This window comes from Temnothorax curvispinosus, unplaced genomic scaffold (assembly GCF_003070985.1).
Source record: "Temnothorax curvispinosus isolate PA1 unplaced genomic scaffold, ASM307098v1 QBEX01004246.1, whole genome shotgun sequence".
NCBI classification, from domain to species: domain Eukaryota; kingdom Metazoa; phylum Arthropoda; class Insecta; order Hymenoptera; family Formicidae; genus Temnothorax; species Temnothorax curvispinosus.
In genome coordinates, this window is record NW_020214026.1 from 129,434 (window position 1) to 154,977 (window position 25,544).

General features: G+C 40.3%; 1 protein-coding gene across 16 annotated transcripts in view; it reads left to right on the top strand.

The window, feature by feature from the left end:
• Window positions 1-25,544, top strand: part of LOC112453316 (nesprin-1) — a 98,027-nt gene that overhangs the window by 24,672 nt on the left and 47,811 nt on the right. For 12 of the 16 annotated variants that reach the window (XM_025014004.1, XM_025013998.1, XM_025013999.1 and 9 more), the window contains 20 exons: window positions 50-5,593; window positions 5,736-6,024; window positions 6,305-6,824; window positions 6,932-7,380; window positions 7,500-7,695; window positions 8,163-8,237; window positions 9,027-9,179; window positions 9,438-11,682; window positions 11,867-13,178; window positions 13,316-13,679; window positions 13,848-14,456; window positions 14,736-15,521; window positions 15,810-16,970; window positions 17,239-18,018; window positions 18,103-18,753; window positions 18,896-19,497; window positions 19,620-20,262; window positions 20,412-20,750; window positions 21,001-21,306; window positions 22,013-22,164. In XM_025014004.1, the coding sequence (XP_024869772.1) occupies window positions 50-5,593; window positions 5,736-6,024; window positions 6,305-6,824; window positions 6,932-7,380; window positions 7,500-7,695; window positions 8,163-8,237; window positions 9,027-9,179; window positions 9,438-11,682; window positions 11,867-13,178; window positions 13,316-13,679; window positions 13,848-14,456; window positions 14,736-15,521; window positions 15,810-16,970; window positions 17,239-18,018; window positions 18,103-18,753; window positions 18,896-19,497; window positions 19,620-20,262; window positions 20,412-20,750; window positions 21,001-21,306; window positions 22,013-22,164 (17,176 nt within the window). The remainder of the gene's footprint in view (window positions 1-49; window positions 5,594-5,735; window positions 6,025-6,304; window positions 6,825-6,931; window positions 7,381-7,499; window positions 7,696-8,162; window positions 8,238-9,026; window positions 9,180-9,437; window positions 11,683-11,866; window positions 13,179-13,315; window positions 13,680-13,847; window positions 14,457-14,735; window positions 15,522-15,809; window positions 16,971-17,238; window positions 18,019-18,102; window positions 18,754-18,895; window positions 19,498-19,619; window positions 20,263-20,411; window positions 20,751-21,000; window positions 21,307-22,012; window positions 22,165-25,544) is intronic. The other 4 variants (XM_025014007.1, XM_025013997.1, XM_025014000.1 and 1 more) reach the window with 1 other exon arrangement.

A 25,544-nucleotide genomic window follows, 5' to 3' on the forward strand; every position in this document is an offset into this window, starting at 1 on the left:
TATAAAAATGTTCTAATATAAAAAGTGATTATTTTTCTTATATGTATAGAAGACCGTAAGGATATGCCGGCGAAAAAACTCCGCGAGGACATCGAGAATCTTCATAAGGCAGTTGAATCGTTGAATAAGAGCATAGTAACTCAACGTCAATTGGCTACGCAAAATCTTGAAACGTGGAGAGAATACGAAGAAGGCATTCAGAAGATAAAACCTTGGATTGAACAAGCGGAGTCTAAGGCAGCTACGATGGGCAGCAAACCCACCACTTTGGCTCAAGCCACGCAAATGTTAGAATCGGCCAAGGCCTTTGAAGTTCAATGTCAGCAGCATCTTCCGAAGGTTCAGAGTTTGTCAACGATTAGCCAGCAGATAACCGGAAGAACAGTGGCACCTGATGAAGTCGACGCTGTATACACGCGATGGAACGCAGTTCATGACGTGGCGGTACAAACGACGACCAAGCTGGATAAATTAGTTTCATCATGGAACACCTTCGAATCAGAAGCGAAAGAATTTAATGAATGGTTGCAGAATAGCGAAAGGGAAGCTCTGAAGGAACCCAACGTTCAAACACCGGAAGCCGCCAAGTTGGAGAAGGAATTAGCGCTACTGAAAGAATTCAACAAGAGCATATCCGATCATCAGGCCCAACTGATATCGTTGATTCAAGTTTCCGATCATATCAGTCATGGTTTGTCGCTGGATGGCGCCTCCGCATTAAAGGGTCGCGTTGCTGAAATGAAGACCAGAGTAAGCAAACTCGCGGACACAGTTCGACATTATATTAATCGTGTCTCTGACTCGTTGTTGGCTCGACAAGAATTCCAGATAAAGATCAACGATTTCGAGAATTGGATGACAAGACTAAGATCTAACATCAATGAGATCGGGGACGTGAACGTGGACAACGTCGATACCAATTTGCAAACGATGCACGCTTATCTTCAAGAGCATTCGGAAAAACAACCGGCATTCGCGGCAATCTACGACGAAGTGAAACAACTGTCATCGCGAGGTTCCATGTTGGAAGCCGCTGCATTGAACGAAACTTACACATCCTTGGCGAAAAAGTACAAGGCTCTCGAAGACGATCTGAGAGAGAAGAAGAAGGGTTTGGAGAAGTGGATCGAACTTTTGAACTGGCATAATGATGCCAATGCACAATTGAATCATTGTAAATACGAATCTGAAGCCAGAAAACCAAATGTCGCTGATCTCGATAGACTTTCTTCGGAACTTCAAGTTGTATATACAAAGATCAACACTTGGAAGGAACAGGCCCCACAAATGGATAGCACTTTGGGGATACACGTTCGTGACAAGCAAGAGAGACCACTTACCGCGACTTCCTTATTGAATGATCTTGAATCCAAGGCTGCGGTACTGAAGACGGAATTATCCGTTAAACGCGACAAGTTGGAGAACCTCGGTGCTAAGTGGGATAACTTCAGAAAATTGCAGCAAAAAATTACAGAGGAAATCGTCAATACTCAGACGAGCCTGCAAAACATCACGTATGCCGTTGACACTTGCGAAAAACTCGCGCCGGCAATTGAGAAGATAGACGATCTGATTGAGGATCATCAGAGACGAGAACCAGAAAAGGAAATCCTTCATCGAGAAGGTGATAACTTGATGAAGGAGGATCAACGAGCGATAACTAACATTCAGGTAGTGGTCTCTTCGGTGGATGGTAATTGGGAAAAAGTGAATGAACTCTTGCGTGAGCAGAGAAGGAAATATGCTGAAATGGATACAGACTGGAAACAGTATCAAGAAGCCAAGGAGAAATTAAACAAATTCATCGATGAAGCGAAAAATCTTTGCCAGTCGGTCAAAGATGTACCAACCGACATCACCCAGGCAAATGTGGCTCTGGAAAAACATAAGAGAGCTTTGGAGACCTTGAAGAAGGGTAAACAATTTTTGGACAAGATGGACGGCAAGGCGCAACAACTGGCGAAAGAGACGTCGTTAATGCCGAACTTCAAGACCAGTCTGATCGAATCAGACCTATCCGATATACGAAAAAAATACCACGAGATTAACGCCAAGGTGATCGATCGGACTCAAGCATACGAAACGCAAGTCATCATCTGGAAGCAGATCGAAGAAGCGAAGTACGAACTCACAAAGTGGCTCGGCGACACGAACGAGGCGCTCACCGCGGCTTGTGAGCGTTTACTCGACGCTGAAAGCGGACAAGCGCTATTAATTAGGTATCGCGAGGAATTACCAGTGTATCAACAACTTCGTCAGGGTATCGCCACAAAAACCGAACAACTTATCAAACTAAATGACGACATGGACATACCGACTTTGAAATCCCTCAATGATTTATTGGACGATGAATTCAAGGTTGTTAAAGAGGCCGCGGATAAGCTCGCGTCGTTCACGTCAACTTTCAATGAGAAGGAGAAAGGTATTAGACAAGAGTTGAAGAAATGCAGCGACGCAATATCGAAGATCCGCGAAGAGATAATCAAGTGCGATGATCTAACCGGCGAGAATGCCAAGATTCTGCACAGAATCAATAAGTGTCAAGAATTGAAAGCCGAGCTGGAAAAGTGCGATTACGCACTTTCGGAAATTGACGAAAAATTGACGGATATGGCATCAGAATATCCAACTATATCGAAATCCAGCTTGCCGAAAGAGTTGCAGGCGTTGCAACTCCGTAGGGATGGCGTGGTCAGTCATGCCGACAAAGTTAATGCCACGTTGGTAGCCTTCTTGACAAAACTCTATCACGAGAAATTTGGCGCTCTACAGCGCATGGTGGCGACTCACAAGGAAAAAGTAGCCTGGTGCGAGCCCGAACAGAGCAGCGATCGTTACAATCTTGAGGTAAAAATGGCCTCGTTGGTCGATGTGGAAGACGGCATTGCCGATTGTGAAGCACGAAGAGCGGACACGGATAATTCGTTGACACTTCTAAGCACCGTCGAGAGTACCGAGACAATCTCCGCTCTCAGAGAGGAACGCGACAAAGTCACCGCCGATTTAGAGTCCCTGAAGGTCAATTATCGCAGGATCAAATCCGTGCTGAAGCAAAATATTGCTTTATGGCAACGGTACGAGCTCACATCGGAAAACGTGGTCATCTGGCTCAAAGAGAATGAAAACAAAATCAGAGTGGAGGCCACGATGCTCCTAAATCCGGACGAGATCGACGCAAAGATCACCGAGACAACGCAGCTTCAGAAAAAGGTTGAGAATTATGAAAGCGAGATGAAAGATTTGATTGCGCTTGGAGAAGAGATTGCCGAAGTTAGCCCAGAGTCCCGCGTGGCCCAATACGTAGGACATTTGAACACGCGTTATCATTCGGTGCTCAAGTTTCTAGTTCAACATCTAGACAGACTCAGAGAACTCAAACAAATCAGGGCTCAATATGCCACTAATGTGAAAGAGCTGGAATCGTGGTTACTAAATGCGGAACAGAAATTGAAAATTTTCGACGAGATCAGCGGCCCGAAACCGATGACCTTCTATCAATCTCGATTAAAAGAATTGAAAGCGTTTGGGGAGAAACGCGAAACTGGACAAGCGATTTTGAATCGAACAGCGGAAGCGGGCGAAACGCTTTTTACGAGGATAACACCAGATCAAAGAGAACTCATTAGAAGTGAGCTGAGAAATTTGCGTAGTCGTGTGGAAGCCTTGGCTGATCGCGCAAACGTGATCTATAAGAAAATCGAGAGTGACATGATGCATCGATCCTCGTTCGAAGACAAGTATTCTCAGGTAAAGCAGTGGTTAATTGAGGCACGAAAGAAATTGGGTGATAAGCAGGATCTGTTACCGTCACTTCAAGAGAAGAAACTCGCCTTGCACTTGTATAAAGCTATCGCACAAGATGTCGTAGTTCACCGAAACATTCTGGAACAACTTCAGGACAGGCTTGGAGCAGCACCGGACGACGAGGCCAGCGAGATGCTCAACAGCGTTATCGAAGCGCACGAGAAGCTATCAGAAGACGTGGATGATAGAATAGGTATAATGGAAAAGCACGTTGCCAATCACGAGGCTTACCTCCAGACATTCGAGAAGATGCGAGATTGGATCAACGCGGTGATAAACGAGGCGGCGCCCATCAGCGAGGATCTCTCAGTAGATCGAGATGCAGCGAAATCTAAAATTGCTTTGATCGAGAACGTATTGCAACAGAAGTCCGAGGGCGATAGGATTATAGCCGACTGCAACCAACAATTGAATATCATTTTGGAGCAAACCTCGATAGCCGGCCATCCCGTATTGCTGAGAGGTTTCGAGCAGCAGAAGAAAGTTTGGGAGGATTTCCTTCAACGATGCATCTCAGGCAGAGATAAACTGAATCAACTGTTCGACCAATGGTCCGAGTTCGAAAGAGTAGTCGAGCGTCTAGAATCTTGGCTCAAGCAGATCGAAATGCAGGTGAAAGATCAAAGCCTGAAGAGCACCGAGGAATCGAAACGCGCGCACTTACAGAAATTGAAGTCCCTGGAAGAGACTATCGTGGCAAAGGGCGCAGAGTTCAACGCGGCGGTTGAGAAAAGTCAAGGCGTAGAAGCGGAATCTGATTTAGTTACCAAAATATCTCGTCAAGCTACCAGGTATCAAGCGATCAGGAATCAGGCGAAGGAAGCTGTAACGAGGTACGAACAATACGTAAAGGAGCATAATTTGTTCAACGAAAAATACAATCAATTCTTGAATTGGATCAACGAAGCTCAGGAGGAATTGAAGAAACATAGCGAGATTGTTGGCGATCTGGCGGTGTTACAAAGCAGACAGAAGCACATCAGGGATCTCGGCGACGTACGGACTCACGAAAATGCTCGTTTCGAGTCCGTCATCGATCTCGGCGAGAAACTCTACGTGCACACTTCGCCAGACGGTAGAGAGATAATCAGACAACAGTTGAGAAATCTGCGCGGCCTGTGGGACGGATTTTCTGAGGATTTGCAGAACTCGATGCAGAAGTTGGATCAATGTCTGATGCAGTTTGCCGAATTTTCGTTATCCCAAGAGCAATTAACGGCTTGGCTGCGAGACGTCGAGCGCGCGATGCATCAGCACACAGAACTGAAATCATCGTTGGAGGAAAAACGCGCGCAATTGCAGAATCACAAAATCATGCACCAAGAAATCATGTCGCATCAGACGTTGGTCGAATCGGTTTGCGACAAAGCGCAACAATTGGTCGATCAAACCAAGGACACTTCTCTGAATGTCTATCTGCTATCCATCAAGCAGCTCTTCCAGAATATCGTTGCTAAATCGCGAGATTTGTTGGAAAATTTGGAGGACTGCTGCGAGAAGCATCATCGTTTCAATCTGCAATGCAAATGCTTCTCCGATTGGTTGAATGGTGAACGAGAGAAACTGGCAGAATGTAACGACATAACGGGCGAACGATCTGAAATATCTCGCAGATTAACGAGCTTGACGATGTTAAAAGACGGCCAGGCACAGGGAGCGGAACATCTCATGAGGTTAAAAGAATTCAGCGAAACTGTGGCTAATAGCACCGCGCCGAAAGGTCGGGAAGTTATTAACAAGGAAGTGATCAGCTTGGAAAATAATCTGCGCCAATTCCTGAGCGAAATCGGTAAATGTATTGCAAATCTTAATTTGTATATAATTTTAAAATTACATAAAATTACATTAAAAAAATTATCCCTATATAAGTTTATCTAATCCATGATTTTTATTTCTCGCAATCATTTCACTGGCAAAATTCTGTTTTTCAGAATCTGTAGAAGAGCGACTGAAAACAGCTTTGGAGAAATGGCAGAACTTCGAGGATCAGCTGGAAGTTCACACGAAATGGTTTCGTTCCATGGAGGCGGCATTCCGAGACCAACAGCTGCAGCCTACGCTGAAAGATAAAGAAGCGCGACTACGCGCATTTAAAGAAAAACGCGAGATTATCGTGCGGCAGGAGCGAGAGATAGACGAATTCGTAGACAAGTCGCATAGTTTACTGCACGCGAGTGGTATCGAACGCATCAAGCCATTAATTTCCCAAGTCAGCAACAGGTACGTCGAATTATTTTTAACCAGAAAGTTACTATCTTTATATTTTTCACAGTCTTGCGTATACATATACAGTAAAATCTCGCCAAATAAAAATTCAAAAAATTCATTCTCGCAAAATATGGACAGAAATCCTGAAAATAAAACATACGTTTTCAAAACGCAAGACTTTATTGTATTTGTATTTAATAATTTCTAGATAATCAACATTTAATTTCTAAGTAAAGATATAGGAAGATAAGAGTAGCAGTACATCACACGATAAATGTAATTAAATATTTAGATATCAACTGCTGCACGTACTCAGTAAGGAAGTGATAAACCGTTGCCAAAGCATCGTAGATGATCATCGTGCTTACGAAGAGAAATTGAAGGCCATCGATGTTTGGCTTACGCCTCTCGAGAAAAACTTGTCTATCTTGAAGAAAGATGAGATCGGCGGAGACCTCGAAACGAGGAACTCGCGTTTGCAAGTTTTGCTAGCCGAAAAAGAGCAAGCTGAACATCGTTTAGCTAGCTTAACATCTCTCGGCGAAAGGATTCTTCCGGACACATCCGCTCAAGGGCGTGAAGTAATTAGACACGAATTACGAAACGCTCGTGAAAGATGGGATCGCTTAGCAGAAGGGATCACCGAGCAACAGAAAAAGCAAGACGCTCAATCTTTACAATGGTCTAGTTATCAAGAGACTCTACAACAGATTCTGACCTGGTTGGACACAATGGAACGTGCAGTTAAACAAGATTCCTCGATTGTGTGGTCTTCCTTGCAGGAAACAAGATCGAAACTACTCAAATTGAAGGTTTCCCTACATTCTTTTTAATATTTTATGCTATTATCTGAGATTATATAAAAAGAAAACATAATGTGAAAACCGTTAATTACATTATTTGGGAAAATTTATTTCAGACATTACATCAAGAGATCTTGGCTCATAAACGTCTCATCGAAGGCATTTCCGAGAAAGCCAACGCTTTGGTTCAAGTTACTCAAGTTCCATCGGATGTTCATGAAAAAGTCGTTTCGGTTTCGAAGAGATATGAGAAGCTAGTGGATACATCTCAGAAAGGGATATCCAGCTTGGAGGCATTGCTCGATATTTTCCAGCAGTTCCACGATCTGCAGAAAGCTTATCAAGATTACCAGAAGCGTCAATGGGAACGCTTAGCGAATTACAGCGATTATACAGGAAACAAGACTGCTCTTCAGGCCAGATTAGCTAAAGTTATAGAGATACAGGACAGTCAAAGCGAAGGTGAGATAAAGCTGAATGTCCTTGGAGAACATGTCGCGCAAAGTGCGAGTACCCTACCACCTCGCTCGCAAGAATCTATGGAAAGAGATTTAGCCAATCTTAGGTAAATATTTTAAAAAAGAAAATAATAATTATTTTATTTATAAAAAGAAAATATTTAGGAATTAAACGAATGACTTAGTTGTCAACTACATAAATACACGTCGAATGATTTCTCTTTAGATTTGAAAATAAAAAATTCGCTACAGCTGTAAGCGATGTGGTACGTTGCATCGAAGAAAGAATACAACAATGGAGTGAATACGAAAATTCGTTAGAACGTTTGCTCGCTTGGCTTACTGACGCCGAGACATCATTGAAGAACTATTGTCTGAAGAACACGCTTGAAGAGAAGCAGGAGCAACTTGAAAAATACCAAGTAAGTTCGAAATTATTACAATAAAACGTTGCATTACAGAAATGCGGTTTTCTTTTGGCTTTACGAATATAAATTTGATAAGTGTCCTATTTAACGGATATCGATTATATAAAGATCGCTTTGTGTTTGTCCCCTATCACAAAACTTCCCTCATTTATACGAAATAGTAACATAATTTGAGGTGTGCACATTTAAAGTGTCCGGTTATAATTTCGATTAGATGTAGCTGTTTTCTCTACACGCACTGACATCTTTCACACACATGAATATAACACAAATGTAAATTTTGCAGTATTAATATGGCAGTTTTGTATTTTCTTTGTACGCCCCATACGATAGATCGTGCGAATACCTTTATGTCGACGAAAAAGAGAGGAGAAAGCCCCCATCTACGCAAACTTTTATCTCCACTCGTAGAGCATAATTATTTCGCACGCACAATGATTATATATAATAAAATTTCCTAGGAACTACAGAAGGTCGCCGATTCGCGAAACACGGATGTGACAGAACTGGTTGCGCTTGGTGACCATCTCGAACAAGTAAGAGAGTGATATGCGAACTGCAAATATCATTTTGTAACAAGGCAAGATTGTGAGAGAGGCGGATGATTGCAACGGCTTTACGAGGAGCCTCTTCGACACAATTGCTCTTTTCTTGTATAATCTTTCAGCTTTTATAGCTTTTGTCAGAGCAGGTGGGAGATGCCAACGCTTCGTCTTGTGATTTTATTAGCGTTAAATGACACGTGCGATTGGCAATACAAGATACGGTGATACGTATGCCATTTTATTGAATAAAATCAGTATTTTTCGTCGTCAATATTGGATCTGACTAAAAAAATATGAACAGCTAAATTATTTTATCTCGCTATACAAATATCAGTGTTGTACTAAACATTTTGTAATACTAAACAATTATTTGTTTACAATTATTTGCATCGGCAAGGTGAATTTTTGTTAAACTTTTGGCGGCCTACCTATTTGCGTTCAATAAATGCGCTTTCAGCTTCGAAATTTGCAGTAAGATCTGTTTTTTGCTGCACGAATGGAGAGCTTCTTTGACGCTGAAATTTACATCGAGATGAACAAACGAGCCCGATACACCAGGATGGAATATTAAACTCTATTTTTTTTATACTTATTGTTAGTGTATACTTCTTCGCGTTTAACATTTAAGTAATAATAGTCTAACCATCACTCAACTAGGCTTCTGCACGCAAGAAGAGAGAATTTTCTACTTCCTTTTTTCGCACATGAATTGTGCGGAACAGCTCTTTAATGAATCTCATTTAAAAACAGTCAAGATATAAAAGTATTTTTTTTTTCCAGTCACTGATTGTGAATCTCCGGCAAAATGAGGCTGAATTCGACAAAATGAGCGACGACTCGTCGGAATTGATGCAAATTAGTGGGGAGACTCGATTTTCTGTCAGCGTTCAACAAGTTACGTCACGTTTCCAATCGATCCAGGCGACAGCCAAGGTAGACATAAAGTTTTATTCCTTGTTTACACTGGAAGAGAAGAATTTTAGTATCGTAATGAAATTATTACGCTTTAGCGTATTTGATGTGAGAGACCAAAACTTTGCTAACATAATTAATTATTACAAATTTATTCTTAATTAAATAAAAGTAGTATTTTCTTTAAAAAATTTTTTTTTGTTTTGCTAATTGATAACAATATAAAATATGTCAGCAAACTTCTCTGGCAATGAAAATAGTTATATAATTTTGTTTTAGGAACTGGTAAAGAAATGCGAACAAGCGGTCGTAGATCATGCCAACTATTTAGATCGTTATAAACAATGCTCTGAATGGCTAGCGAGCGTAAGAGTGCGTTATCAGTCCTCCAAGGACGCCAGTGATACGCGTCAAAAGCTGATCTCGAACGTGGAAACCTTAAAGGAACTCTTAGCTCGTCAGTCTTCATCTACTCTTTTGATTAACAGCACCGTCGAGGCTGGGGAACGATTGTATCCCACGACTGGCACGGAGGGCCGAGAGATTATTCGTCAGCAATTGCTGGATCTTCAGCAAGCCTTCGAAGAGCTTTACGATGGTATCGCTTTGACCGAACGTGAGTTGCAAGCGAAGATTTCGCGGTGGTCCGATTTTGACGAGTGCAGCGAGGCCTTTGAGAACTGGTTGAAGAACACAGAGGCTCAGTTAAAGCCAGAGATCGAACTGAAAACTACCCTGGATGAGAAACGTGCTCAGTTGCGGATCTATCGTACCATCTTACATGATGCTCAAGATCAGCAAGATTTTTTGCTGAATCTCCGAGATAAGGCGGATAATTTGCCCGATCGTACAGACAAGATCGATCAAACACTGAATAATTTTACGAACAGACACAATGTACTACTGAAACGCGCGACGAAATTTGTAGAAAGATACGAAGGTATAGTGAGCGATCATAAGCAATACAGTAAGGCTGTCTTAGACACGCATGAATGGTTGGATGCCACGCACAACGCCGTGAGTCTCTGGGGTGACGTGGAACTGGAGAGAGTGTCCCTGCACACGAATTTAGATCGCCTAACGAATCTACTGCACAGTTTGCCGGAAGATGAGTCGCGAGTACAACAAATCAGATCTCTGGGCGAGAAAGTAATACCCGGTACTGTTGAATCAGGACAGGTGAATATCCGCTCGCAGATTGATTCCTCGCAGCAAGAATGGGAAAGCTTAATCTCAGCCGTCAAATCTACTATCGAGGCGTTGGAGAACAAACTTCAGCAATGGAATGAATTCGAGACATCGAAGGAGCGATGTCTAGCGTGGATGAGGGATACTGATACAAAGTTACACGCCGTCGATCTCAAGCCGACATTGGCAGATAAGAAGACTCAGCTTGAGAAATTACGCGCCCTCCAAGGTGAAGTTCGCGCCAAAGAATTAGAAATCGATGCTGTTGCTGAGCGGGCTCATCAACTTCATAAGACTGTTACTTCCCGTACTTCTTATATATCGGAGCTGAGTATCAAATATCAACAGATTTCTAGTAAAGTCAAAGACCTCAATAACCGTTGGCATCAGTATGTTGCCACGCATCAAGAATTCGATAATCAATTAGCGGAATGTACCACATGGTTGGAAGACATAAAAAATAAGCTGGCGTATTGCTCCGATTTAAGCGCATCTTCGCAGAAAGATCTGGAGCAGAAAATGGACATTGTGCAAGATCTATTGTTATACAAAGAGGACGGTTTCGCAAAAGTTCAGGGTATCGTTGAACTAGCCCAGGCTGTTTTAGCGAATACAGCTCCGGCTGGCCATCAAACGATTAATGACGCTTTAGCGAAACTTCAGGAACAATGGAGTGCCTTGGCGTCAAAGATGCTAGAAACTAAGACGAATTTGGATGACTCGATAAACAAATGGGCCGGTTTGCTGGAGCAAATACAATCTATCAACAAGACGGTGGAATACATGCAGACGTCGATCGACGAGATTTCGCAGTTTCAAACAACGATATCGGAGAAGAGAAACCAACTGGAGCGAATCAAGACGCTCGAGGAGAAGGTTCGTTGCGAAAATATCGAGGTTGACAGTCTCAAATGCAAGGTCGCCGAGATGATCGCGAGCGGTCAGCAAGGATTAGCCGCCTCGCAAGCCCAAGATATACTGAACAGATTCGACGAACTTTTCGAGAAGATCAAATCTCTGTTGGCCGAACGAGAGGAACAATATAAAGACCACCGTCTTTACAAAGAAGCTCATGATGACATAATCGGTTGGCTCAGCCGGGCTCGCGAGAAGATACCATCTATGAAGCAGAGATCGCTCAGCGATAAACTAGCGATCGAGAGCGCAGTGGTACCGCTCGAGAGTCTGTTGAACAAGAAAGCTCAAGGTGAATTGTTGGTGGAACATTTGCAACATACTGGAAAGGTTGTTTGCGCCAGCACCAGTCCCGTCGGACAAGAAGTTATCAGGAACGAAATACGAGCGCTCACGGAAAGTTTCGAAGGATTGTTCAAAGGTAAAAATTATTCAAATAATGTTTACTAAGAACTAAGAATATCGACGTTGTCGTAGTTTAATAATAAAGTAGAATAATAATCATTTTTAACTTACAGAAATAGACATTAGTTTAGTAATTTTACAATTGAACGTATTAACAAATAACCTACATGTATTAATAAATAAACTACATTCTATTGCAGAGATTCAGCACCAGAAGGATCAATTGGAGGCTACCGTGAGTCAATGGCGCGATTATAAGGACGAATACGAGAGACTCAGCGATTGGTTGCAACAGTTCGACATTCTCATCAAAGCTCAAAAAAATGCTCTTTTGCCGAATTTGAAAGAGAAGAAGAAACAGGTGCAGGAAGTGAAGGAATTGCTTGATAATTTAATAAAGGGCCAAGAGCAGATTGATAAATTCAACAAAACGGCCGCCGGTTTGCTTTCGTCTCACTTAGACACTTACGTCAACAATCAGCTGCGGCATTTGAACTCGCGTTATCAGGTGCAAGTGAATCTTGCGAAAGACGTATTGAACAAGGTCGAAACCAATCTGGCTCAACATCAGGAATATGAAAGTAACCTTGAAAAAGCTCGCGACTGGATCGAAAACGCCAAGCAAATTATACGTCAAGGAACAGAAGCTGCTTCGAGCAGCAGTCGCGAAGAATTGCAGGGTAAACTCGACAAGATCCAGGAATTGTTGAGAAAACGTGAGGAAGGCCAGAATCTGATACACCTGACCGTGAATTGCGGTGAAAAGGTCATGAGAAACACACGATCGGATGGTCGTGAGGAGATCAACGCTCAGTTAAAAGAAATTCAAAACGACTGGGAGCGGCTGGTAAAGAAGATCTCAACCACAAAGGTGCATCTCGAGACGAGTCTGTTGCAATGGGCGGATTACAGTTCGTCGTATTCGCAGCTGCAGCAGTGGATTAACGATCGCGAGGCCAAACTGCAGCAGGTGTGCGAGCAGAAAGTCTCCAAAGCTCGAAAAGGTTTAGTTGGACTGAGCTCTTTAGCGATCGGAGAAAGGAAAGCGAACTTGCGACAAACTAACAGCATCGTACAGGATATTGTGGCGTTCGAGCCTATGATTCAATCAGTCACCACGAAGGCTGAAGACTTGCAACAGGCGACGCCGGCCACGGAAATCTCGATTAAATACGAGACTTTGAGCAAGCAAGCTCAAGAATTGTACGCGAAACAAAAGGAGACCGTCGAACAGCATCAGGCCTTCATTGACAGCGGTAATGAATTTGTTCAATGGATACGAGCAGCTAAAGAGAGACTCGGCAAGTGCTCGGAGCCCACGGGAGATAAAGAATCTTTGGCCAGTAAAATCACACAGCTCAAAGTTTTGCAGAGCGAATTGCCCGAAGGTCAGAAGAAGCTGGAGAAAGCCCTAGAGCAAGGTAATGCCGCCTGTCAAATCGCAGATGCCGAAGACAAAGAGATAATCGAGGAAGAAGTAGCGCTATTGCAAGAAGAATACGATAACTATGTGTAAGTAGAATAAACAAATTTAATTTTGTAAATGCAAAAAGAAATGTAATAAAAGATTAGACTCTATATACTTTTGTGTTTTTACAATATCTATATGTATAGCATATTTTATGTACATATTATGATTTATATAACAGAGACTCGCTGAATAACACGAAGGGTTTGCTCGAGGTCGGCATAGTAAAGTGGACTGAATATGAGGATCAGTTCTCCGAAGCTACAGAATGGCTTACGCAAACTGAACAGTTGGTTCAAACGTTTAATAAATTGCAAGATGGTCTAGAAGAGAAGAAAAACGTTCTCGAGCAGTTTCAGATTCATTTGCAAACATTGTTTGACTGGCAAAAGGAATTAGACCGTTTAAACATGAAAGCTCAGATGTTGTTGGAAACATGTGCCGACACGAGAATTTCTAATGCAATAACACAACTTACTACCAAGTATAACGCATTGCTATCTCTGGCTAAAGAAATAATGCGGCGATTAGAATTGCATTATCAGGTAACTACAATTTATTATTTTCTAATTATACGTAAAGATTTATTAATCAAAATTTTTGTAATTTCGATTTTAACTATACATATAGTTCTTTATTATACGAATATAACATTATACATATATATAGATATACAGTAATATATTAATCATTTTTTCTAAAACGTTAATTAGGAGCATCAACAACACAATACCTTGTACCAAGAGTGTCAAGATTGGATCGAGCGCACGCGAGATAAATTGAGCGAATGTAAAGACACTCCCAGTACATTGACCGAGGTTAACAATAAGTTACACACGTGTAAAGCTATTCGGCAGACGTTAGAACAAGGTCAGAACAAATTGCGATACGCTCTGGAATTGAAAGAGAAAGTAATTATGAACACGGAACAAAATGGTGCGGCGAAGATTCAAGAAGATACCGAGAATTTAAAAAGCGAATTTGATAAGCTGTTGATCGACGTTGAAGATGTGAGACAAAGATTGTCAGCGAGAGCGAGCATGTTAGAGGAGCTTAACAAGATTCACCGACTTACTTCTGATTGGTTGGAGGAAGTTGAAGGCAAGGTTCAATCAGGAGATGTTTGCCGAAACGATCTCAGCGAAAAACGCGCTCTGTTAGAAAAATATAAGATCCTCCAAAGAGACATTCACGGTCATGGCGAGACGGTGGACCGCTTGAAAAGTCGTCTCGCTGAAAACCCCAGCATATCGAAAAGTCCTTACGAATCAACAATCACTAAGTATGACAGCTTGAAGAAATTGATTTTTGAAAAAATTAATGTAAGTAGAATTTTTCTTTTTGAATTGCAGGAATATAATATAGAGTGGACCGAAATACCTGATACAGCCAAAAAAGGGTAATTTTAATTGTTCAAAGCTTGTAAATTTCAAATTTTTCGCGAAAATAAGAATTTACTTTAAAAAATTCATTCTTTATTTTGACTTTTTTACAGCCGTAGAATCATTTCCTTCTCGGTTGTATCCCGTATTTCGGTCTACCATATAATATCTTTATAATAATATAATAATATTCTAATATCATTATTTCTGTTATTTTAGAACTTGGAAGATCAAGTCAAAGATCACGAGAGATTCCAACAAGCTCTAAATGAGGCAGGTGATTGGATGCGTCGTACGAAAGTCGAACTTCAACAGTACAGTGATACTCATGGCGAAAAGGAGCGAATCATCGAACGAGAGAATAAAGTCAATCAAATCATTTCATCCTTGCCGAAAGGCGACGCGTTAATCTCGAAGGTGATCGAACTGAGCGACGTTGTGATCTCTAAGACGGGACCCGAGGGTCAAGACTCCATTAAGCAGGACATGAAACAGATACAGGCTGACTGGAAATCCTTGCAAGCACAATGTCACGATTCACAACAAACTCTCGCAAATTGCATTTCGAGCTGGTCCCAATTCACGAACACGTTAGACGGAATGAAACAGTGGATAGATCACTTCCAGAAGAAGATCGCAGATGAACAGACCAAAGAGAACAAAACTCCTGAGGATTTAGAGCGTTGTAAACGTTTGGTGGAAGAAGCGGTTAAGCAAAAACCAGTCTTGGAAGACTTGAATGACAAATGTGAAGCTTTGTTGGAGATTAGTGCTTGCAGTTGGGCGCGAGATAGGACGGTGCAATTGCAATCGGCATACACGTCTCTTTTGACCGACGCGCAAGGGCTCGTTTCAAGAGTCGAAAAGAATCTAGCCGATCATACCGAATTTTTGAAAGCTAAGAAGGAGATGGAGGATTGGTTACGCACAGCTCAGGGTTCAGTAGAAGATTGCATCGGTGTAGGAGACACGGCTTGGGCAAAGGATAAATTAGAGACTTTGAAGGTGAGTTTTATCGAGAAAAATAATACAAAATATTTTAGAAATGTTCGATCAAATATATTACTAGATTATTTTACTAACCATACACACACTAATAAAAGAACATACCATGCAAAAGTAAATTTGCTCGTGTATTATTTTTTCTTTTGAATTATATTTTAGAACATATAACATTAGAATAAACTGCGAAATAAATATTATTTGATACATTTGATTAAATATGAAAATAAAATTTAAACAAATATACATAAATATCTAATAACGATAAAATTTTTTTAATTCACGCAATAGCTGGTCGCAACACGTGTGACGGAAGGTCAACATCTACTATCAACGTTGCAGAACGCTTTCGCAAAGGCAATTAACACGGCTCTTCCAGAGCAACAAGATCCATTACGATCAGATATGGCCAATTTACGTTCGAATTGGGAACAGTTGAGCATAGATCTCAATACGGTTCAAGCCAAAGTAAAATCGGTTCTGAGTCGATGGGAGGATCATGCGGAAGCGCATAATAAATTCGCAAGGTGGTTAGAAGAGAACGAAGGCGTCGTTAAAGATTCTCCAGATACGAAGGGCGAGTTCGGCGAAATGAAGACAATGCTCGAACGATATAAACACATTCAAGAAGAAATTCGCAATAAGAAGTCCGACTTAGATCATCTGATGACGGAAGCAACGGAACTGTCAGCATGGGCGAAAAACAACGCGACGCTAAACGAAACGAAACAACTATTAGATCGATGGAAGGCGCTAGCCGAACTCGTCGGCGAGAGGAAAAAGTTGATGGAAAACGAGATGCAAGAGTACAACGCGTATCATGCTGCTCTGCAAGAAACAGAAAAGTGGCTGTTGCAAATCTCCTTCCAACTAATGGCACACAATTCTCTCTATATCACCAACAAAGAACAAACGATCGAGCAGATCAAACAGCATGAAACATTGTTAGGTGAAATTCAGAAATATCAGGAAGTATTAGACGAACTAAAATCGAAGGGTCACGGTCAGATAGATCGATATGTCGGCGCAAATCCCACTATTAGATCAACCATAGAGACGCAGTTGCAGAACGTTCAGGACAGTTACAATTCGCTGTTGAATACTGCTTTACAAATCAAGAACAGACTGACGGAGTCTCTGGCCAAGTTCCAGGAATACGAAAACACCCTGGAGAGCATCATGAAGAATCTGGACATGTATGAAGCGGAAATGACTCAAGGATTGGAAGCTCCATTGGATAACTTAACTTCTGCCGAGCAGGGCCTCGAGAGTGCTCGCACTCTGCACAACAAGCTGCAAGCTGAAAAAGCTCGATTGGCATTAGCAGTGGAAGCTTGCGAGGCTGCGGCGGCATGCGTCTCTAGACCCGGGAGTCCTCTCGATGCTCCACCCATTCAAGTCCCCGCGAGAGAAGTCGAAGTCAGAACAAGACTCGATGATCTTATTGACCAGGTACGTGCTTAATTTCACTTATCAATCAATTAAATAAAATTAATAATTGTAATTCCGTAAATTGATTAACGTTGTAAAATCTAATGTAAAAAATATAAAGAATGTAAATATAAATAATTTGTTTAACATTATTTAATTTGGTTTTTATATTAAAATTTTTTTATTGTATTAAATATATTATGTTATCAATACATATAAATAAAACTTTTGAAATTATACATGCTTCCGAAGCAAATTATATTATAAGATGTATCTTCGATGTTATCAGATGCAAACGCATTTGGCGAATGTGATGAAAACGGTGGGTGAACTCGAGGAGCAACTGCGACAAAAGAATTCGCTCCGTACTTGGATTAATCAACAACGGGCCCTCTGCGCTGAATGGAAGTCTCGACCAGCGAAACTGCGAGCAGAAGCTGCCCAGGCCGAGTTGCAGGCGATGAATGAATTACTCACCAATGTAGGCGAACGTCGCACTCGCGCATTGACGGAGTTGTCGATTCGCGAAGAGGACCATGACATTGAGGAAGGATTGAACAAGCTGGAGGCCGAACTGACTGACGCAATCGCTGGAAAACAAGCGGCACAGGATCTCATCCAGAAGTACAGGTCACAAGTGCAGGATATTCAAACGTGGCTGGATGGCCTGTCGAAGAAAGTCGATATGATCGAGAAGGGTAGTGGACTGACTATCGGTCAGAAAATTTCAAATCTTAAGGATATCACGGGCGAATTTGAGTCTCAGGGAACGGAAAAATTGGCAGAGGTCAAGAAACTGGGCGACGAAGTGATGGATTCGGTCAGTAATCTGGACTCTCAGCAGATAGAAGAGCAAATCAAGTCAGTGGAAAGGCGATACGTGGACATTGGTAAGAAGTTACAAAGGAAAGCCCAGGTCTTGGAAATGACGGCACAGGGCATCGAAGCAACCAGGCGAGAGATCGAAGAGAATCGTGAGTGGATTGAACGGAAGAAGCAACAGGTAAAGATGCCCGAGTTGCTTGGCTTCGAAAGCAAACAGGCGGAGGAAAGACTGCTCACTCTTAAGGTAATTTTTTAATTTTATTTATTACTTTCTCTTCAAGGAATGTTAATATAATTATTCTTTGACCATCATATTATATTTGCACAGGCTATGCTGAAAGAGGCGGATGGAAAGCAATTAATTATAGATACGTTAGAAAAGAGAGTTGGAAATATGCAGAACGAGCTAGAAACCAGCGAGCAGCAACAATTAGAAGCCGACACGAAGTCTTTACGCGGGGAGCAGGTTGAGTTATGCGCCATTTTGAGGGAAGAAATATCCGTCGCAAGTGCAGCGGCTGATGCGCGTCGCAAATTAGAAACTGATATTGAAAAAGCACGAAATTGGATAAGGGCCAAAGGCAACGACTTGAAGAAACTCAGCGGATATCTGCCTCTGAGAGCTTCGAAGGTTGAGCAAGATATCGCTCAACACAGCGGATTGGAAACGGATATAGATTCCTTTAACGAAAGCAATCTTAAAGATATTCTTAAACAAGGGCACAGCTTGCTGAAGGATTGTAATGCAGACAGTCGTGCCAAACTCCAGGCTCTCTTGGACGACCTAAGTAAGGATTATGAGGAGTTGAAGAAGGAGGCAAAGGAAAAACAAGCCTCGTTGGCAGATCTTCTTCAGGGACGCAAGGCTTTCGAAAATGAATTGGATAAGTGTCAACGATGGATTAAGGAAGCTGAAGTGGCAACCTCTTCCGAATTGCGACCTTCCAGTCTTGACATTCTTCGAGAACAACTTGCTAAAGTATGTATATATCCTTTATAAGTAAAGAATTAATTATCCCTAAATTGGCTACAGAAATTATGTTTAAAAAGATATCCACTGGGATTTTGTATATTTTTTGCAATGTATATTTGAATATAAATATTTTTTCCTCTTTTCACAGTACGATCGACTGAAGAAAGAGGCACAAGAGTACGGTGATGACATAGAAAAGATAAACCAGCAAGGAAAATCAATTTTGCCGACTGTAAGCGACGCCGATAAGCAGGAATTGAGCGAACAGTTGAAAAATATGAAGGAAGCTCACGGACGAGTGGCTGGTGTGATAAATGAGAGAGCACTCGCGCTCCAGAAGAGCATAGACGAAGCCGAACAAGCTGCCGCGCGAGTGGCGGAGGCAATTCAATTCATGACAGATATTCAGAAAGAGCTTCATGATCTGAACAAGCCGATCGGTGCTCGCGTGGAAGACGTGGAGGGAATGTTGACCGCTTATGAAAGAATTTTGGACGACCTCAAAGCAAACAAAGCTAAATTATCCGATCTTCAATCCGCTAATGTGGGAGATCTACATGGCGTGCTGGCCCAACAAGACGATCTAATAAGAGCTCTCGAAGCGCAAATAGCGAAACTTCGTCAATTGCTACTACTACGACAACAATTTATCGCCTTAATTGCAGAGATTACTACTTTTATTGCCAAGTACACTGAAATTGTGCGGGATATCGAGAAATCCGGACAAACAACGGAAGACAAAATTAAAAGGTAATGTATTGTAATTACTGATATATGATATACAAAATAAATAATATATGGTAAAAATTTAATTGTAGGATTAATTATAACAATAGTTGTCTAATTAATTCAATTTGTTGAAAATTTAACAGATACGACGACGTTATATTAAAAATTCAGGAATGCGAAGCTACTCTTGCTAGTGCGACGGACAAAGGACAGCAAATAGCGGGAGAAGGTTCGGTCGTGGATAGGAACAACGTGACGGAACAGCTGCAGTCGTTGAAGCAACAATTACAGGCCCTCCGAAGAGCAGTAGAGACGCAAAGAGAACAACACGAACTGGCAGCAGCCGAGCATAGAAGACTCGCTAATGAATTGGCGGACATTCTCGATTGGCTTGAGAGCAAGGAGAAGGAAGTCAAATCCAGACCGCTATTAGAGAGAGATCCGACGAGTGTCGAGGCGGAGTTGAAAAAACATCAAGCTCTTTGCGCCGATGTGAACGAATATCTAGATAGAATCAGAAATCTGAAAGAATCACTGCGGCATGAAGAAGGAATGCCTGGATCCTTAAAGGAGATGTTAAGCGAGGCAGTTTCCTTGTTGACGTCCTTACCGCGAGAGATGGAAGAGCGTGGAAATTATTTCGAGAGTAACATGCAGATGAGATTGGATTACGCAGCTCTCACAGACAAGCTTCACAGTTGGGCTCGTGAAGCTGAGATTCGACTCGAAAGCAACAAAGAGGGTCTCGATTTTGAAAATATTCTTAGCGATTTGGAGGAACATAAGGTGAGAAGTTCTTCTTATTTTATTTTAACTAAATTATTTTTGAATTATTTAAATTAAGAAGTTGAAACCTAAGTTTTTCGATTATTTGTGAAATTCACAATTTCATGGATAAATAAATTTTATTGCTAATTTCTGTCGTGTTTTTATAGATATATTTCAGCACCGAATCTTCGATACGCGAACTCGTTTCACAACAGATTCAACAGGTGGCAGATAAGATCTGGCCGTCTTTAGATAGTTACGAGCAGGAGGAGTTAAGTGTCCAACAACAGCAACATACTCAGTTGTTAAAGAATACCCTCAATACGGCTAAGTCGCAACGTTCACGTCTGGAACAGGGTGCAGAAATGTGGAGAGATTATACGCAGAGTCTGGAACGTGTTCGTGCTGTCATCAGCAGAACCAAATTTACGGATAAACCGGTTACTGCATTAGCTGGATTGCAATTCAATATTCAGAAAATCGCACATGCTCTCAATGATATCCAGGTATGTTAAAAAGCAATACAGATATAATTTCTTTTTGTGAATAAATACATCTTTTAAACTACATAAAGTAAATAAATTAAATAAATTATTGAAATTACACGAATTCATATTCATGATGTTTGTAATTACACTTTTATGTATAAAATAAGAAATAATATTTTAAAAATTATAACAAATTTACGTGTAACATATCATATTCAATATTGATTAATTGCATTTTTAACGTTTTTTAAAATTATGGTTTTCATAGAATCAACAATTCGAGTTGGATCTTCTAAACGAACGTGGACAAGAGGTCCTCCGACTTGCAGACACTAATAACAAGAAAACAATAGAGTCGCAGCTCTCTGAGATTAATTCAGAATGGCGCGAATTAGTTTCGGGACTCGAAGGACGTAGAGATACTCTCGAGGCATTATCGAAACATTGGGAAGACTTGGAAACACAATGGACTCTTATTGAAACGCGAACGACTGCGACTGAGGAAAAAAGCAAGCTCATCGACACGGTGGTGCGGTCAAAACAACATTTACACGATACCGTTAAAGCATTAGAAGTAAGTAACAATTTTTCAAATACGAATAAAAACATAATTTTTTACCGGGGAAAAGTTAATCATAAACAATAATAAATATATGTACAATTGCTATCAAGATTAGTATCAGAATATAATTCAGCATATATATTATTCCACGAATTTAAATCACGTGTATAAAAATAGCTAAAAATATTGTAAATGGGTTAAGCATGTCCTGTAGTTATTAACATGTGCATAGATAGATATAAAACTTCGTATAATAATAGAAAATATGTACGTGTCACGCGAAGCATACTTTTTGATCTTTTAAATGGCTAGGCACTGTCGCATTTTATGTGGATACACTTTCTTATCGATTTACCGTGCACCAAGGATATACAATTAGCTCTATCTTTCTCTCTTCCTGGTGCACCCTCTTTATAAATGCCGAACGTGTCAGACTTGCACAGCCAGGCACCACAGGTGCTCGGCCGGCGGCCCTCCAAAGCTAACACTACTTTAGTCGCCCACGAATTATCAAGCCACGATGAACGCTCGTGAAGAATGTTTATATCAGCGTTTTTCTTTTTTCATTTTTATAAAATATTCCTGGACATTTTAACAAGTAGATATTTTTATTTGAAATTTAATATGTGTTAAAGAATTAAAATACTTAAAATTTTTTCGACATGATGCAAATTGATCGAAGATAGTTAACACGCTTTCTGACCTTGTTGTGGTACAGGAACTCGTAACAGAAGCTGAAAAACTTAAACCTGTAACGGAAGAAGTGAAAAATTTGGCAGGACCTGTGCTCGCATATCTCGCAGCGTTTACAGAAGGACCGGCACGAAGTCTCGAGGAACGCCTCGAGAAGCTACAAAAATCCGTCGAATCGTGAGTCAAAGTGCATCATTTTGTTTTTATATCTGCTCAGATGCATGGACCAGCACCATTTCACGTAATCGTCAGCCAACCAAATTCAATCCTACATTATCTTAGCTACCACAAATCGGATGATGGACATTTTTACAAATTTCCGATAGACTAATGATACAAAAATATAGTAAATATTCACTTTTCACATATTGCATTTTAAATTTATAAAGTTCTACTTTCGAATTTTTTATCAAGGATACATTGTAATATCAGAAATAAAATAGATGCATTTTTGTTACTTATTACTGAGAATGAAATTAATAGTATATAATCATAAAAGTTTAATTTCTAGTTTAAAAAATTGTTTATTACATTCGTCTTACTATAATATGTTACTTCATATGAAATTATAAACAGTTCGCGGTCTTTGGGCTGGCAATAAAGGTGCTACTAAGGTCCTTTTGCGAGCAGATTTGCATGTGCATGAATAAATGTGCAATTTGACGCTTCTGCTTATATGTTCCTTTTTCCTACGATATATATTTTTTATTTCAGCAATTCTACGTTCCATCATTATAATTGTACTGATGTATAATCAGTATTTCTAGTATTTCCTTTTTCAGGTGATCCCTTTCAGGTGATCATATCGTTTTATTATCGCATTAGCATATCGATTAAAAATAATATAATTAATGCAAGAGTATATGTCTCTGTTTCTTTAATTTCGACGTCGCACATTTAGGGGAAGATTGTGAGGAAATCTGAAAGATTATATTTTTCTTGATAAGTAGAAATACCGACATGACGCGAATGTGCTGTAATGTTGATAAAGGTTTTCAAGAATTTTAGTCTACGATGTTGCAACGTCATCCAGATCATTGCCAAAACACTACCCGAGCAATAGACCTTTCAGTCGCAAAGTCAATAGTAAAACAGTTGCTCAATGTACGAGGAAACTAAAGTACTCGTAAAGCGATAGTGCAATTGTTTCAAAACGATCTGTTATAATATATTATTAATCAATAACAAAGGTTATTTAAAAACGACCTATTAAAGTGTAAAGGAATGACAGTGAGAAACAATTTTGTGAAAATTATTACGGTGAATTTCAGTTTCTATATTGTTTATAATTATGTCTATTATTGGAACATATCAACGCTGTTATAGTAATTACGATAAAACGTTCTCCGATAAATTGTCAGTGCATCGTTATTTGTTACGCTATTCCAATTTACGATTATATAATATTGCACAAAAATTACAAATCAAATACATTATAATGACACGGGTATGACGCAATGTAAATGCTGATCTAATTTTGAACGTAATGCGACTGGCGCCACAAAACAGAGTTTTAAATAGGGTACAGAAATATAAATAGGGATGAGTTTTTGCAATCCATCTTGCAGACATTCTCACATATTATATATACAATTATCTATAACAATTATCACAATTATCTATAACATATCCTAGATTTAACGAATCCTTTTTCATTTATGAATTCTTTGGCTAATATAGAATCGATTTTACTCTAGCGAAAATATCAAAAAAAGATAAATTCCAATCTTTAAACATCTATGTAATTGATCTTCTTTAATGAATTACAAACTTTCTAGTTGTAGATAAAGTATATTTTAAATTCAACGAGGAATCAAATTTTATCTATGCGTATCTGTCAATGACATTTAATTTCTAAAAAAAAAAACCTTTATTTTTTATCGCTCGTAGCTTAAGAGCTCTCCCACGACGTTTTTTGTTAAGAAAAAGATCGACACAAGATCGTAATTAAATTGAATAAGTGGTGAACGCACGATTTTTCAATTCGAGAGTTGAAATCACAGGCACACAGCAAATACAATTGACATTTAGCCACGATCGCCGATGTTCATCGATCCATCGCGCCGCGCTACGTAACCACCAAATCTGTCATATGACGTAACACGGGCCGTATAACACCGTATAAACACTCGATAATATAAGATGGTTCGGAGGAAGGTCGATACATGCGTTTCGAAAGGAAAACGTGTTCATGGCCCCTACTATACTTTTTGTCGCCTAGAGTGTCATCGCGCGTTAGTTCATTTAGTCATCATCGTACCGGCATTGACGACGCATATCGTGCGCAATACTATAACAATCGTGCTTCACATTACATCTCTCTGCCGACGACGCATCATCGACGCCTGATCACGCGTTTAAGTGGCTCGCGGACCTCGCGGATAACGCCGGCGTGCGACGCGACGTCTTGACGTTTTGCCAAGTGGCGAATTGTCATCTAGCATGACGCCTCGTTCTGGCGTATTTACATCCGATTCCGCGTGTGTTGTATCGTCAGTGCGGGAGTGGCGTAATTATCATTTGCTCGCGGAACGCAACACCCGAATGAGAAACTATCGGACACTGACACTTGGATAGACATGAGTTTTGGGAGAAACGCTCTCCCGAGGTGCACGCAATTTTTTTTCTCTCTTCTTTTTCACTCCTGTTAAATATCAACGAAAAATAGAAGCGATTGTGTTAGAGAATTATTTTGTTAGAGAATTATTCGCGGATTACTTAAACTTGCGAAATCTCGTTTGTCGAACGGCGCAAACGTCGTAGTTTCGCATGCGCGCAAAGCGGAGCGAACTACATTAGCACGCCGACATGTACATATATCGCATGCGAAATCAGAGATAATTTCCAATCGAGAATAGTTTATAATTGCAGATGAGAACACTTAAGCTTGCATACTTTTGTGCGTTACGTATATTGTTATTGAGAAAATCCATAAGAAAATTTATTTCGCAAAATTCAATTTCTAAAGCATGTTCTGTAAAATACTGCTCTAAAATTGATCTTTAATTGATGTTTAAAATTGTCGTTTTTCTATAATTAATTAACAAAATATAAAAATATTCTGTGTATAGAGGAGATTTATTTAAGAATCGCAATGCATATATAAGATTTTTATGCTCTGTACAGTACGTTATTAGCGTCATCGGTATGTAGTTCGCTGACCGTTCGTGGGATGCCTCCGATGCCGATTAAATCCTCGTTAAATATAGATTTGATGTCTGAAACAAAATCAAACGTTGCTTTTAAATCGCGCGTGTGTGTGTGTGTGTGCAGCGTAACATACCGTGTACCATATATGACATAAGATGTGACATCACATGATATAATAGGATGCGCTGTAATAGTCGGCACGCGACTCAACGCGCGGCAACTTTTTCGCGTTAGAGAGCGTATAAGTTAAAACAAAATTTATTAATTTTTTATTAGCGTTGATTATCTAAAATATAATAGGAAAATAAAATATTTTTGATTACATTCTTGAATTAAAGTCTCAAATGCAACTTTTAATAACGTTTATCATATGAATTTCGCTATGAAATTTCTATAATTGAACTTAT